This window comes from Calidris pugnax, unplaced genomic scaffold (assembly GCF_001431845.1).
Source record: "Calidris pugnax isolate Ruff unplaced genomic scaffold, ASM143184v1 scaffold41, whole genome shotgun sequence".
Lineage (NCBI taxonomy): Eukaryota > Metazoa > Chordata > Aves > Charadriiformes > Scolopacidae > Calidris > Calidris pugnax.
The window spans coordinates 23,545,956-23,562,240 of record NW_015094509.1 but is presented as its reverse complement, the minus strand read 5'-3'; the positions used below and the strand labels follow the sequence as shown (position 1 = coordinate 23,562,240).

At 38.4% G+C, this 16,285-nt stretch overlaps 1 protein-coding gene across 1 annotated transcript in view; it reads right to left on the bottom strand.

The window, feature by feature from the left end:
* The window catches only part of TG (thyroglobulin), a 150,501-nt gene that overhangs the window by 106,015 nt on the left and 28,201 nt on the right, over positions 1 to 16,285 (bottom strand). Inside the window, exons 18-22 of the mRNA XM_014965221.1 lie at positions 15,150 to 15,304; positions 14,495 to 14,651; positions 10,169 to 10,393; positions 4,987 to 5,136; positions 3,210 to 3,380 (exon numbers count right to left, since the gene is read on the bottom strand). Coding sequence (XP_014820707.1) covers positions 3,210 to 3,380; positions 4,987 to 5,136; positions 10,169 to 10,393; positions 14,495 to 14,651; positions 15,150 to 15,304 — 858 coding nt within the window. The remainder of the gene's footprint in view (positions 1 to 3,209; positions 3,381 to 4,986; positions 5,137 to 10,168; positions 10,394 to 14,494; positions 14,652 to 15,149; positions 15,305 to 16,285) is intronic.

The following is a 16,285-nucleotide window of genomic DNA, read 5'->3' as shown; positions in this document are numbered from 1 at the left end:
CAAAGACATTTTAGGTAGAAATAAAAATTCATTAATTCTGTAGGGAAAAAGGATTGTTCATTAAATGATGTACCATAACTCCGCAGATAACACAGGAGACAGCTGGGCTGAGGATATAATTTCTATTCTAAAAAAAAAAAAGTGTCACAAGATCTTTTAAAAACAGTTAGCCAGGAGTGGGCTGGGAGTTTATGTTCAAGTGAGACTTCTCTTCCAGCAGCAGACTGGGCTTTTCTCATTACTTGTCCGTGGCACAGAACCAACTATTGAGTCAACGCGGGGAACCAATTTTCTTCAAAACAGCCACTGAAACAAGAGCTGGCTCCAACAGAACTTGGTGAGAAAAGAAATCTAGGAGCCTTGTCACTTGTTTACAGGGGCACAACAGCCTGATCTCCACTGACTTCGGGATCTACCCATGGTAAAATGTCCTACATGCTCATTTTTCCCCCCTTCATTCAGCCTTTAACTCCAGACTTTATTTAACAGACTCTTTTATCTACTCTCTCTGAATTGGACCCGCTGCACCTGAGTGTAAGGAAGTCTGACAAGCAGCACCATTTATGAACTGGGAAAACTCATGGGGTCTAGAGATGCAACACCCAAAGGTCACTAAATGGGGCGAGGAATCCAATGCAAGCTCCAGAAGGTTCGGCCCTGGCTGTGCCCTGAAGAAGATTATAGTCTGGTGAAGGGACACACAGTGGCACCACCACTACCCTGCTCAGGTTGTTACTACCTGTATTTCAAAGGGGTTTTGGTACTATGTGTCCACCAGTTGATTTACTAATATTTTTCTGTGAACACAGCATATTAACGAGGAGGAAAGAACATGGTGACTTAGCATCACCAGACTTATCTTCTAAATGCTCAAAATGAATGTAAAACTCTATCTCATCACAGCCAATGCCTGGCCTAGACCTAAAAGAGCGCAGCAGCTGGAGCCCTGGTCTGATCTCAGCCCATGGGAGATGCCTGTACATGGAAGGGCTGGAGGCTCAGCCCTTCCCTCCCCTGCACACAGGGGCACAGAGATCCAGCAGGGGGATCCCAGGCCTCTCTCCCTCAAACGTCTGGATAAACCACAAAATAAAAGTCAGGGATAAGTTCTTAAAACAATCATTTGTACTCTTACAGCAAAACAGCCAGGGCTAAATCAGAAGCAAATGTCCTCTGTTGTCAGGGCTGAGGCAGCAGGTGCTTTTGATAAAACCATCATTTCTGCTCAGAAAAAAACACAAGGACTAGCCAAACACTTAGCACAAAAAATTCCTTGCACTCCAGCTCGGCTGGGGACAGGGCTGAATGATGGTGTAAGCAGAGGTGGAAGTTTTTTCCTTCCTAGAAATACAAGACACTAAAATATAAGCATTAGCTTAATTCTGCACTAAACAGAATTCCTTCTTCATCTGCAACTTCCAGTTGGTTAAAAAGAAAATTCACATATTTTCTCGAAACTGAAAAGAAACAGTGTTTTTATGTTGTTTGGATTTTTTTGTTGCTCTCATTTCTAATGCAAAATTCAAAATAAAAAATGACATTTATAAATGTTTTTCTTTTCTTCTGATTGTTTTTTCCTAATTCTGGCTTTATTAGTTCACATTGCTCTCTTCTCAACAATAATGTAACAATTTAACAGGCCTAGTCTGTAGCAGGAATTGTCCTTCATCTCGTGTTACTAGAGAGTAAAGCTCTAGAACCCAGCCCTCTTATTGCAAAAAATGTTAATTGTGCCTTAAAATATAACAAGAGAGAACAATAAGAATGAGAGAACAATTTTCTTTTACTGTGCATTAATAAAAGAAAATTCTTACTCCCACTACAGCCTCAAAAAACAAAGAACAGTTGGTTTATTTATTGACCCTGCCTCTTCACCAGCCTACTGTGAAACCAAGATCAGTCTTCAGACCCTGCTGTTTCATGCTGAATTCCGTTAAGGGAAGTAGAAGAGGTTGGGGGAAATAGTAAAAATAGAGCTAATTGGTTTAATTTCATATAATGCTTTCTGGAAATGCAGTATGATTTTTAAAAGAAAAAAAAACAAAATTAAAATTAGCCTCTATATTATTATTATAAAAACTAACCAGACTACTTGGGTGTTTGTTATTGTTGGTTTTTTAAACCCTGAATTGTCAACACTTATAAATATTTATTTGTAGCAAAATTTTCTAGCACAGTTCACAAAAATAACCAGATCTCTACAACTGCTTCTTCATGGACAGAGTCAGGCTCTCGCAGGACGGCTCAAGGTAAGTAACAGGAAAATTGAGCTGCTGTGAGTCCCGTTCCCAGAGAAACATCCCAATTAGCAATTAGCCTATGACTTGGAGCAACAGAGGCTAACACCTCAGCCTCATAACTATGCTCAGTCTCTAGTATGCTCAGAGAAAAAAAAAATAGCTATTTTAGCTGAAGACAGTTTTGCAACCTCTTCACAACTGAGGGCTTTCATTTCAAACTCCTTGGACTGATCACACTTGTCATAAGACATTGTCTAATTCAGAGAACACTATGACATTAGTTTCTAAACTGAGTATTCCATTAAATTTGATACCAATCATATGATGAATAAGAAAACCTTCTGGAAAACTTTTTGGTCAAGGCAAAAGCTTTGGGGCCGAGAAGCACCATTAGACCTTACTGCTGGCAGTTTTGGGACTGTTTGATGGATGACTTTTTTTAAAAATTATTCATCCTTGAGAGCTGGCATCTCACAGCTGTGTTCAAGCAGAAGTAAATCTTCCCAGCTTGCAAGGACATGTTCATCAAGTCAGATACTGTACAGCAGGAGCCCAGAGGGTGACGTTATGCTGTGGCTGTGAGGTCATTGCCAAACACAGTCCATTTCTCCTGAACATGCTGATGAGTGATAATTTTACTAAGAAATTCATCATTATACTTCTTTCCCATTAGCCCTCTCCTTATTCTTTTGAGTTTCCAAGCAGAAGAGCAGGAGATCAGCATACATCAAAAGCTGTCAGCCATCTGAGAGTGCAAGGAACCTGCTTCTCCCTCTTCACTGGGAAATGACTTCCCCAATGTAGTCAAGAAACACAAAATTAAGGAGGAATGTAGCTTAAGGCAGAGGCCACAACCACAGAAAAGTGAATCCCCATACACTGGCAAGCCAGCTGTGGAGCAGAAAGTCTTTTCATAAGGAGTTTTCACCTAAGTGGGGGTCAAAACATATCCAAATATCTGAAACTTACTTAGGCACTGGTAGTCTGTAAGGAGATCATCTGTTTCAGTCCAGTCCAGCACTGCTCCAAAGGTATCAATGCAGAAGGATTTCTTAGTGTCAGGGTTTTGCTGGGAAGGTCTATACTGGCCATCTTCATCACACTGCAGACCCTCCTCATTGCTTTGACAGTATGTGATACCTGTTACAAGTAAACAAGAATTTAAAAAAAAACAGTACTTTGATAGTGCTGTCACTGGGTTTCACAGAATAGTTCTGTTTGGAAGGGAACTTTGGAGGTCATCTGGTCCAACCCCTCTGCTCAAGCGGGGCCACCTAGAGCTGGTTGCCCAGGACCATATCCAGATGACTTTTGAACATCAAGGTTGGAGACTCCACAACCTCCCTGGGCAACCTGTGCCAGAGCTTGGTCAGCCTCACAGTAAAATGTTTCCTGATGTTCAGAGGGAACCTCCTGTGTTTCAGCTTGTGCCCATTGCCCCTGGTCCTGTCAATGCAGTAGGACAATGTTTCAACACTATAGGACAAAAGTGCTCAAAGACTTCACTGAAAATCAACCTATAATTTTCATTGTGTTTCATGCTCTGAAACATGGTAGTCTCACTGATTTATTGTTACTGCAATTCATATTCCTAACATTTTTAAGATTCTCTGCCATGGATCGGATCTCATTTAATGAACTGTGCACCTGGGCCATCCTTGCCACAGAAGCACAATCTCTGGGAGGAGAACAAGGTAGGCCACTGAGAGAATGCTTCAGCCCTCCAGTTTTCCTGTGCTGTGTTTGCAAGACAATACTTTCCGTTTTTTTATCTGGCAGCTAATTCAGAAAAAGTCTTCAGACTTTTTGAGGAGACAGCAGGGAATGAAATAAAAAAAGAATAAAGCTAATTGTGTACAACATGGCCCTTAGGAAAGCCTGGCACTGAGTCTCAGCACACAGGTGAGGTGGAAACCGGGCAGGGAGCAGGTTTAGATGCAGGCCACTTGCAATAAAGAAAACTGCAAGTGCAGTAAAGAAACTTTAGGAAGCAAAGTCGTAAGCACAGGGGTCCCATACCTACACAGGAAACACACACAGAAATGAAGAATGATATCTCAGTCTACTGTCTTATTTAGGCAAAAGTTAATTACAATAAGCCTTTTTCTTTTTTTTAAATCTCACCTGAGAGAATAAATAGGTTGAAACAGAACAAAGCAGTTCCTATACTCACCAGTACTTCCAAGAAACTCATTCTCACTACTCACTTTTATTTTTACCCATGAGCTATCTCTGTAGACAAAATTGAATTTGGACTTGATAAGCAATTTTCTTTATGGAACTGAATGCAAAACCAAGTCATTTAAGCTGAATACACCAACTTTAGTGAACATATCAATATTTTTTTTGTGAGAAGTATTTGTATTTGCAGGGGGAAGAGCTGCACAAAGACAAGACTACTTTAGTGTTCATGAAAGTGCCATTAAATGAACTATGTTAAGATGTTTCTCACTGATACTGAATACCCAGGTGTCATTTCTGAGGACAATGAATTTATCCCAAGGAACCACAACATCCTGGATAGACTGACCACTCATTTCTCATACATTTTTGGTCAAAACACCAGATGGATTTTTCTGCCTTTGGAAAACATCTTTCAATGTATGCAGAAGAGATCTTATCCATCCAAAAAAACCCAGAGGGTTTTATTGGGTTTTTTTTAACTTACAGATGAAAAAAAAAATAGTTCCGTTAGTTATTTGAAGCCAGAATACAAAGGATAAGAGAAGAAATGAGTTCAACTTACAATGATCAGCACTGAATGCTCCATAGGAGTTGGTAGTTTTGCCCACAGGACACTTGATACAGGAGGAATGTCCTGTCTGATACTGATAGTAGCCAAGAGGGCAGGGAATGCATTCATCCTTCTGGAAGTGACTGCCTGGAGGACAAACAACTGGACAGAGAACAGCCACATTATTACTCTTTTTGAATCCCACCACTTCAGGCATTTGCACACATATGTGTTCGGGTATATATAAACCATGCTGGTAGACTTTCCATGGGCTTCAAGCTCTTAATATATGTATTTCTAAGTGTTATAACAAATGTAAACACTCCTTAAATGTTCATTAAACTCACCAATAACTGCAGCATAAACCATGTTTTGCTTTTTTTTCTCAGATCACCCTAAAAATGTTCTTAAATTAGTGCACATCAGGCTCTTTGAAATGTCATGTCCAGGCCTGATTTGCATTTGTCAAACCCATTTGTAATCAGATAATGCACTTTGTGGGTAGTTTGTGATAGAAAAAAAAGGAACACAAGCTACAAAGAGAGTACCTTCTACAAACACTACAGACAGAAACAGGAAGACTCCTAGGAGTAGAAACTCCAAAAACATAATCCAGAAACACACCATATGGTAACACTTTCATTCAGAATTCCTGGTAATGAAATTTTTGGTAAGCACTTCCAACCTAAACAGTAATGGCTGGATTAAAAGTCACTAGTTGTGCACATGACAACCCAAATACAAAACAAAAAGATATTCTTAGACTATATTCATATCATTTTCAGGACGAATCAGGAGTACTATTTCCAGCTGACCTATTGGATATCATAAAGAAAACTGTTTTTCTTCTGGGACCTCATGGAATACTGTCTTTCCCTCCAGATCATTCGACTGAACATTAAAGCAGAAGAGGTGCAGACACATTTGCGGGACAATACCTTTACTTATTATTTCACAGCTGCTTTCCAGATGTAGATTTCCTTCAAAACACTATCAAATGTATATTTTGGGACTTTGACAAGGTGCAAAACTTCATTTCTGTTCTTGCCCTACATCTTGACAGCAGTTTAAGCTTGTATGGAAGAGAAACAGTAATGGAAAATTGGCCATCTCCACTACAACCCATATGATGAATTGCTGTTCTGGCCCGGACACCGCAACATAAATTAATTTAACTTATATGAGCATTTAAATCAGAATAGACTAAAAAGACAGCTAGCATAAAAATGATCATATCTTCCTTCATCTGCTCTAAATGTTCCAGTGGGAAAGCCTCAGATGAGACAACTCTGAGACTGAAATTTTCCTCACAAGTATGTATCAAGGCAACTGCTCTAAGTATAACACATACCTAAAATCAATTACAGAATCAAAAAAAATCTGGATCAGACAGTATTCTCCTTTCTCATGCATATTATTTAATACACAAGAGTCTCTGATACATTTTAAAGACGTTTTCCAACACATACAAAAAGGATCATATTTGTTGCAAATGGGCAACGGTAGAAATTAAAATGAAATGAATAATCCATGCCTGAATTGAAGACAAAATGCAAAGCATGAGGGAGACTAATTAAGCAATTAAAGTTTAAAAAGGAACAAATAAAGCTTTTCAAAGCATCCTCCTTGTTTTGTGTAGTCAGAGTCATGATGTGAAAGTTATATCTGTGACTCCAGTCACATTTTAAGCAAGTAAAATTGCCTTTTTAAAAGGGCACAAAGAACAGGAAAAAAATATTGGTGCAGAGAATTATATTTTCTGGACTCCATAACTCTTGAAGGCACGTATCATTTCAACTATAGGTTGCCTTTGACGCAATTACGTAGAGGTTAAGTTTGATTTGGGAAGTCAGATAAACCACCACACTGTGCTTCTTTCAAACTTTATCATTCATATGTTTTAACAATGTAGGAGACTAGAGAACAGCCTTGAGCCAAAATCTCAGAGCTAAGTGTTAACAGTGGGTCAAAAAGTTGTAGGAAAAAATAAAATAAAATAAAATAAAATAAAATAAAATAAAATAAAATAAATAAAATATAAAATAAACACCCAAATTTAATCCCTTGCTCCTGCATATCAGACTTGTAACCTTACCTCACTTCTAACCAGACTTGGGCTTCTGTGTACCAGGGGAACAATGATCTGAGTAGCAATTTCCAGGCTAAAGAACAATTCACTGAGGACACACAAATCAACTCCGTGGAGCGGTACCACTCCTCAGAGTAAACTCATTTTACTTGAGGCCAGCCCTCACTATGCTAAGAACGCTTAAAGACTATGAAAAGTGACCATTACCCAATGCTTTCACTGCTCTATCCTTCCTCTGGGGATACTGGAAAATTTAGGATATCAGATCCTTGATCCAGATTATTCCAAATGAAGTCTTTGGCTGCCAGCTCAGCTCTAAATCTAGCAGATTATTTGATTTTGGTTATACTCTGCCCAAAGCAATTCTGAGAGAATTGCCAAGCTTTCTAAATAATAAAAGGAACCAGCATAAAAATATGCAATAAAATAAAGATAGCTCACGAAAAGGCTTCAGGCTTTCTCCTGATATAAATGAGGGGAGAAGGGTTGAGTTCATAGAGCTGCCTCCCAAACAGTTTCCAGCTCTCTTCTTTTTGACACATACTTTAGCAAATAGAGTTTCGTTTGTCCCTTTAAAATTTAGCTAAAAAACCCTGTTATCTCAGACTCTTAAGGAATTATTTTCATAAATGTCTGTGGGGTAAAGTAACTCAGTCTACGACTGAAACAATGAAAAAATGTCACATAAGAAAAATTAACACATTATAAATGTTAGCCATTTTACAGGCAGAAAAAACATAAAACAACGCCATAATAGATGCAAACCTAAAGAAACAGATAGGAAGGAAAATACATGAGAGATGAAGAGGCAGGTTCATGTAAGCTGTGTGATCCTAAACAAAAATGTTCAATTTATTGAGAACACCAGAAAGCAGCCACTACTAAGCACTGTCAACATTTTCTGAAGCAAGGGGAAAGGCCACTTACAGTGAAATAAAAACAAATAAATCCATAAGATCAGGATCTGAGAAGACAATTTGCATTTCAACAACAAGGTGGAAAGGGACAGGGAAGAGAATAAAGAATCCCTGTCACCCTCACACAGCTTTGATTTCTGTAATCGCAAACAATAACTTCTTACTACTAGTCCCTAATATTAATAGAGAAACAGACTCAGAAAGATAAATGACCAGAAGATATTGAACAACAAAACTAAAACTAAATAAATATCTATATATAAAACAAAACTAAATATATATATATATATTTTAGATGAACCAGAAACTGAATTCCTAAATCCCTTGTTTAAAATAAATACACAGTCCTACTACATAAACCAGAGTCCAGCAGTGTATCTATCATGACAGCTCAGAATACAAAATCTCTGCCAAAAGCTGGAGAAGAAGCTGTCTTCTTTACACATTTCTCTGACAAGTCTATTTTACCAAGTCTCTTTTTCTACAGCTACCTGGTTCAAATATGCATGAACTAAGTTACAAGGCAAATTAATTCACTGCTTCCTACAGGCAGGAAATATTTGGCAGAAAGATCCAACTCTTTCTAAGTTCTGCTCTAAATGATGGACTCTACTTTAAAAATAATGATACCTTTAATCAGTACAAGAGTACATCTTGTTAAGTAACTGCAAGCTGTTACAGACTCCAGGCTCTTCGTAGGAATTAATCTTTTTTCTGTGCGGTGTATTTAAATAGCCAAAATCCAAAGTGTTTCAGACTATGGAGATGAACTGAAACTGCAGTCAATTTACCCTTAAAGGTCCAAGCTGGAAATTGCAGCAGATCAGAACTGATTCATCACTTGATTACTTTGAAGCCTTTACCCAGGCATTAGGAAGCTCTCTTAACTTAGAGTGAACTACCATACCAAGCAGGGAGCTAATTTGTTTTCACATATTTTGATTTGCTCTTAGTGTCTCTAACTTCAGCTGCATAGTTTACCAATCTGAAAATATTCCCCATTTTGGATAACTTATCCAATACCTGCTACTATTGATTTTATACTTAAAAGTGGTACATCTCTCCTCCGTTCCCCCCCAGAAAAGCTAGACATAGTGAATACACCCCAAACTGACATAACTAAGACACAGTATCATATAATCATAGAATAGTTTGGGTTGGAAGTGACCTTAAAAGGCCATCGAGTTCAACCCCCCTGCAATCAGGAGGGACATCTTCAACTGGATCAGGTTGCCTAGAGGCCCGTCCAACCTGACCTTGATTGTTTCCACGGATGGGGCATCTACCACCTCTCTGGGTAACTTGTGCCAGTGATTCACCACCCTCATTGTAAAAACTTTCTTCCTTACATCTACCCTAAATCTTCCCTTTTTTAGTTTAAATCCATTACTCTTTGTCCTATCACAACAGGCCCTGCTAAAAAGAATCACTGGGCCAATGAGAACGATCGGGGTTGGGCTGTAGAAGGGTTGATGTTGGTAGAAACAAGAGCGTGGCTGTTAAGGCAAAGGCTCTTTGGCAGCATGACCTGATACACAGGAGTGTTAGGCTCAGCCATGAGGATCCATCAAAAAGGTAGGTTTAGCAGCCCTAAGCAGGATGTTTGCAGAAAGACAGCCTGTTCCAGGGAAGCAGACTAAACAGACGGAAAGAAGATGAAAAGAGGGCAGAAGTGCAATCAGGTCTGGGTGCTGGCCAACACTGAGAAAGATTCCATCTGAGCTGGCTGGAGTTCGCCCAGGAATTCACAATCTCAGGACTTTTGCCATTTCCATATCTAGGTTTCTATTCTGGGTAAGTATCATCACTGAAGCACCGGCTACATTATCTTCATGAAATCATCTTATTATGGATCATGTCCATCACAGAAAGACCTTCTAATACCAGACAGATTTTTTGTAAAAAAATCCCAAAAAATGTTTGTTAAACCTTCTATATTATGTCAGGGCCATGATCCCTATTTCCAAATCAATAGTTCAAAGCAAGGACTGAACAATAAGCAAAGCACTAATTCCCATCTCTCCTAAGATTTATCAGTCACATTGGTGCTTATATATTGACCATATACACAAATACTGTATACTCTTACATATTGACCATACACACAAATTCACTGATGATTTTTAAACTTTAGCTTTATACTGACTCCTAGCAGCATTAAATATGGTAAAGCTACACTGAGACATACCACATCCTTGTGAATTTGGGACTGCTTTCCCAGGAGATGAAGTTCTTCGAAAGCCGCTTCTACATCCTAGCTGCACACTTGGAGACAGATAGAACTCTTCATCCCGGGGAAAATCAATGAAAGAATCTGCTAGGAATTGCTTGGAGTCCAAATGCAGCACAAAACCACCATCCTCAATCTCTTTTATAAATGCTCCAATTAGCTTTTCTCCAACAATTGCATTTTCTAAAAGGGGGAAAAACACAACAAAATAGTATTAAAGAGATTTCCAATACAGTAATGGATAACCACAGCGAAACTGATGAACTTTAAGTTAAAAACATTGGCAAATACAGAAATACAAGCATGTTAGTGAAACAGCAGACAAGAATGTATATGTGCAGTGTCTATCAAAGTCCTAATCTCAATATATGTAGAGGTGCTAAAGAAGCAACAAGAAAATCCCAGCAAAAATGTCCTATTCAAGAACTAAAGCATTAGAGAACAAAATTTGGTTTCTGAGTTACAAAAATTCAGCAGATTAAAACCAGGATTATCTGACATTCAGATTTAAATTATTCCTGTTTATTTTCAATAGGTATCATTTGCTTCTTTTTCAGCATTTTGATGGTTTGTTTTTGAAGGCCAGCACCTGTAACAATGCAGTAATTACCTTCCATCACACTACTGATATTCAGCATATCCATCTCTCTTCGCAATTGCTGAAGCTGGTGTTTAAAGCTGGAACACAGTGAATACTTTTCTACTCTCTATATTCTTAGTTGCCCAGACAGTGTCCCTCGTACAAGGAAAATTTTCAGTGCTCATTCAAGAGCAAATTCCCCAGTTTGGCTGAACCAGAAATAATACAAGAACACTGTTCCCAGCTTGTTTGCTGTCATGCTCTCTTTGTTCCTGCAGACTTTATGGCATTGAATGAAATGTTGACGTGGTTTGCTGGTCCAAAATTGCAAGACAAGGGCCTCCATACCTACAGGTGATGGGCAACTCAGTAACCCAGCAAACACAAAAATACATAGGGTCCTGGATCTTATGTAATTTGAGTTTTGCAACTACGCTAAGGACCTTGGATGTTGAATTTTCACAGGGAAGATGTTATGCGCATAAAGACAGCATGAGGAATGTTACGGCTTGCACACTGTACAAAGATTGTTATTTTGTGACTGATGTGTCCAAGGCAAACAGCAGAGGGTACCACTGCCTTCCCATGTGATGAGTTTTCTGACTTTGTGCTGTAGCCCATGGGCAGCTTTTAAGTTGTGTGAGGAGAGAATTTCACAGGCAGGTACGAGGCTCCAGTGACGCAGCTCTGCCCATGCTGAACCAACCACAGACATACAAGGTTTTTCTGAAAGCTCATCCTAGATCTTTAACACTGAAAGCATAGGCGTCCTCTCTTCCTCAGTGTTGGTCTGTAGCCAATTGCTGTCCTGTAGGTGTTGTTTCCTCCTTTGCAGAGGAAAGACACAAGGTTTTTACACTTAAGGTCTAAAGCTGACAGCTTTGTCCTTGTCTTCTCAATGCTCTGCTTCCTCCAGCTTCAAGCAACCTGTCTGGCTGCACTGACACTTACTATAATCAACAAAATAGCACTTAGTTTTGTTCAACCCCAGGCCAAAATGCTACTTAGCTTGCAAGCAAGTAATTGGAGATCATCACATAACCAACACTTTGCAAATGTTTTGCCAGAACTTGTCTCATAACTGAAAGCGGGAATAAGCAGATTAGCCTTTTATTCAAACAAATATCCTTCCGAATTGTCTAGTGATTAGCTGTAGCAGAATTAAAAATAAACATTAAAATGATAGCTGGAGGGAATTCACATGTAGAAAAGAAGCAAACAGCCAAACCAGTAAGAACCCACTTAGGTCTGTTGAATTTTCTTTAGTTTAAAAAGTTTCCCTGGGTTGAAAAGTTCTTAACACTATCATTAAATGCAACCCTCCTATGACCACACTATGTGTCTGTGCATATTTAATACCCTTTACATTCAGAATATATAAACAGGTCATTAACTGTAGAATACGTGTTCATGCATTGCAAAGAGACAGGTATACCCTGGAATGTCTCAACAGAGAACAATTCAGCTCCCGATGGACATGCCAGCCGCAGACTCTCTGGTAACACCTTATACTCAGTCCAGCCCTTACAGCAGGGCTGGTGGCCAACCTTGGGGCCACGCTTCCCTGCTGATGTTGTGATGATTGTTTCTGGCCCAAGATGAGCTTCCCAGGACCTTCAGCGTGCTCTAAAGCATGGCAGATAAAATAGTGCTTCCCAGGTTCTGCTGCACAATTTTTGAAATTTAAGCTACTACACACCTCTACTTTGTTAAATTTACTGTAAATTCTTACTAAACTTTTCTCCAGGTATATCTTTAGGGACTTGGATTTCTGGGGGATAATACATTTTTTCACATAAAAAAGTATTCTGCAAACAATTGCATCTTGTATACTACAGTGAGAAGAAGTCTGATTTAGGGTTTGCTCCTGCTGAATGAAACTCTAATTTTGACATGAAAGTCATCCTACCATTACCTAGAGTTTATATTGGCCAATGAGAAAGTGAGAGAAAAGAGAAATCAAAAAAGTAAATTGTTCTTTTTTCTTTTTTTTTTTTTTCTTCCTTTAAGGAAAATACAGAGGGCAGACACAGCTTAAAATATTAATTGCATAGGCCAGGGATTGACTACCTCCAATCTCACTGTTGGGAACTGTTTACTGTATATTTATCCACTAAATGCTCATTTTTGTAATCATTAGTATTTTTCCTGCTGAACAGACAAGAGAGAAGTTGCTGCATGTGTTCCTCAATATTTTAGAGCTGAGACTTAAGCTACAAAGCCAAATGGCATAAGATCCTTCAGGAAGGGGTTTGCACAGCCTTGGAATTTAGTGAAAATATCTGCAAGAAAAACAGGTAATGAAGCATCCACAAGTGATTTGGATTTGAGGCTCTCCGTTGGGAATATATGCACACTGTTTAGCCATTTTTTTCTCAGCTACTTCACAGGAGGGGAAAAAAAAAAAATAAGACTTCTCATTTACCTATAAAGATGGTATGAGAAGAGCAACACTATTTTAGTAATGTAGATTTTCAAATCACAGAACCAATTTGCTCACTCTGTGTAAATACACCAGAAAAAACCTCAAACAGAAAGACCCAAAGCTTCTCTATAAGGTAATGGAAGTTGATGGTGACAAGAGCATATGGGAAAGCAGGTTCTGCTCTGCCTCTTATGAAAACATATGGCCATTCCCAGACAAGCAGTGTTAGTTCTACAGGGAAATTACAGTGTGGAGAGGGTCAAAACCGTAATGTCCTCAAAGTGGAAGACTTTCAAAAGTAAAGATAAATATAAAACCAAACACACTTATACTTTGATCCATCTCCTGCAAACTACTTGAATATTATGAATCTGGAGCAACTCAAAGGATGTAAACACAAAAATGCTGTAAAGTCAGGAACCACATGACCTCTACAGGCACTGTCTGCAACCTGAAGGCTTCTTAATTTTGTTCTGATCAGGGAAAAACTACTGTAGAGCACACATCTCCAAGTCCCAGAGTTAGTGGGAAGGACACATTCAGGCAGAGTTATTTATATTTAGTGCTGACAACACCATTGCAAACAGCAAAACTGAAGAAAAGGTGGCACAGAGGGCATTTGAACTTGGGATATGTCTTTTACACCTTTTATTTTAAAGGGAAATACTGACTGCTTTGAAAGAAGTTCCTCACACCATCTCTAACCTGCTTGGAGACTACTGGAAAGATCTGCCAGTCAGTGGTCTCTGCAAAATTGCTCTAGGATGTCTGAGGTAAGGGTTATTCCTTAGTGTCAGAGGTAATGTATTAAATAGAAAAAGGGGGGAAAAAAAGAAAGGAGAAAAAAAAAAAAAAACTTGGAAGAAACTAGTTATATTTTTGGCAAAGTGTGAATTGTGTTTCTGAGTCCAATCCAGTAAGGAACACAATCTTTTCCACCACCGAGGACCTGTCCAATGGAAATTAACATCTGGGACAGTTCAGCTCATGCCCAATAAAATAATTTTTAATCTCAGCTAGGGAAGCTGGGAGAGGCAGTCCTATCTGAAAGAAACATTCAATTATAGCTCCTTTCCACTGTGCAGTCACAGCCTGAAGAGAGAAATATATCAACACCAAAAGCTGAAAAACACAATTTCAGTATTATGAAAACAGACTATTTCAATGAGCATTTGTAATGCCTTGCTAGTACCTCCTAAGAGCAGACACAGGGAAGCAAAACAATTAAAGGAAAGCAGGTTTAATTCACATAAAAGTGAGAAAAAAAAAAAACCCTTACCAATGTCATGTAAGTCAGGGAGAGAAGATGCTGGGATGTTTTCCAGCTTAGCCCTCCATGTGACATTCACCCCCAGGCGGTCCACGCTCAGGCATTCGACATAGACAGTGGAATCATCACAGACAGAGACAGAGTCGGTATTTCCAAATGCATTTACCTCAAATTCAAAATTAAATGAAACCAGGGTTAGTCAGCCTGAGAACTTTCTAATTCTTGCCTTTCCCTACTCAATTGAACTGTGCTATGCTCAAAGGTAACATTGTCAAAAGGGCCTGTAAAAACAGAGGTAGAAGTGGGAAAAGATAATTTCAGCAGGTCATTTACTCACTGTTAGAATAGTCAAAAGGTTCTCTTCCATTAAAATATATTTTAAATAAATATTGGACTGATGTGATATGACTTCTATGGCTACAATTAAGCTGATCTGCTGATGTGGGGTCAGTGAGATTAAACATCCTATTTTTCCAGCTATTCATATCAGAGTGCTGATTTTCATGGCATTGTCTGCTCTTTCACCTATCTCAAGAAGGCCAAGGCAAAGTTCTACCTTGTGTCTCACCATTTTTTTTTTTTAATTACAAAATAAAAAACAACCAAACAGCAAAACCCAAACAAAACCCAACACCAATAATAGAGAAAAAGGAACTGAAATTACCTGGAGGTGACATAAACCACGCGCCTTCAATTCATCTAAAATAAATATCTGGAATGCCTGGAGTAATCCAGAGTAGTCAGAACTACAAGTCTTCTCAGGAGGCAGTAGTAGTTGAAAGTGTGTTTGAACTTGGACTGTCTGAAATAATTGGAGCTCTAAAATATAAGTAGAAAGGGTATTTAGCAGCCTGACGGTTTAATGTAGAAACATACTTCCAAAGTTACTGTGAGAAAAGACAACATTGATTTGGCATTTTGATCTTGCATCAGTAGCATCTCCCTATTTCTATGTGAAAGCAGTAGAGTTGGCACTAGTAAATAATATGCATCAAGATTGATAAATATATATCTGTTGTGCATTAAGGAAAAAGCCAGGTGATATAGTTTTACAAAAATAAAGATATATTTTACAATGGAGCACTAACTCACAGAGGATAAGAAACAAGCTGAACCATTGATGACTTTTTATAAGTCTTGGCAAATAGGAATTTCCAGAGAACTAAATCAAAGCTGATGTTATGCCAATACTTAAAAAAGAAACAGGAATTATTGACCTGTCAACCTCCGCCTTTCTCAGACACAATCATGAACGGACTTCTATTAAAAAAGGAATTAAATGATTAAAGCAATTAATACTAATTCAAATGGGCTTTCAGAAACCTAGCTTGGCAAATTAACTGGGAATCAAGTTTTAAGAGAGAATAAATTTGATTGCATAATAATGGCTTTGACGTGGACAAAGGCATTCCATTTTTTTGCCAGCAAATCAAAGTGATGCAAATCATATAAATAGACAAGAAACCCATGAGCTCATCAGTCATAAAATGAAAACCTATTTATCCAGTTTTCAGCTAGGAAAAAAAAAAAAAAAAAAAAAAAAAAAAAAAAAAAGCCAAAGTTCTTGATCTATAATATGTTTTCATTTGTAAATGTTGAAGTCATTGGCTACGTTTCAACTATTCCATCCGACAGAAGAGGATCTGGCAAGTCTTTCTCTGAGTTACAGCAGGGTCTGACCCTGTTCACTTACTATGAAAACTGAGAGCTAATGCTTTGCCTGCTTTGTGGTGCTCTAGATGAAAGATTTTGGCTACAAAATGAAAAGGGTTTAATATTTTTCCTAGAACTTTTTTTTTT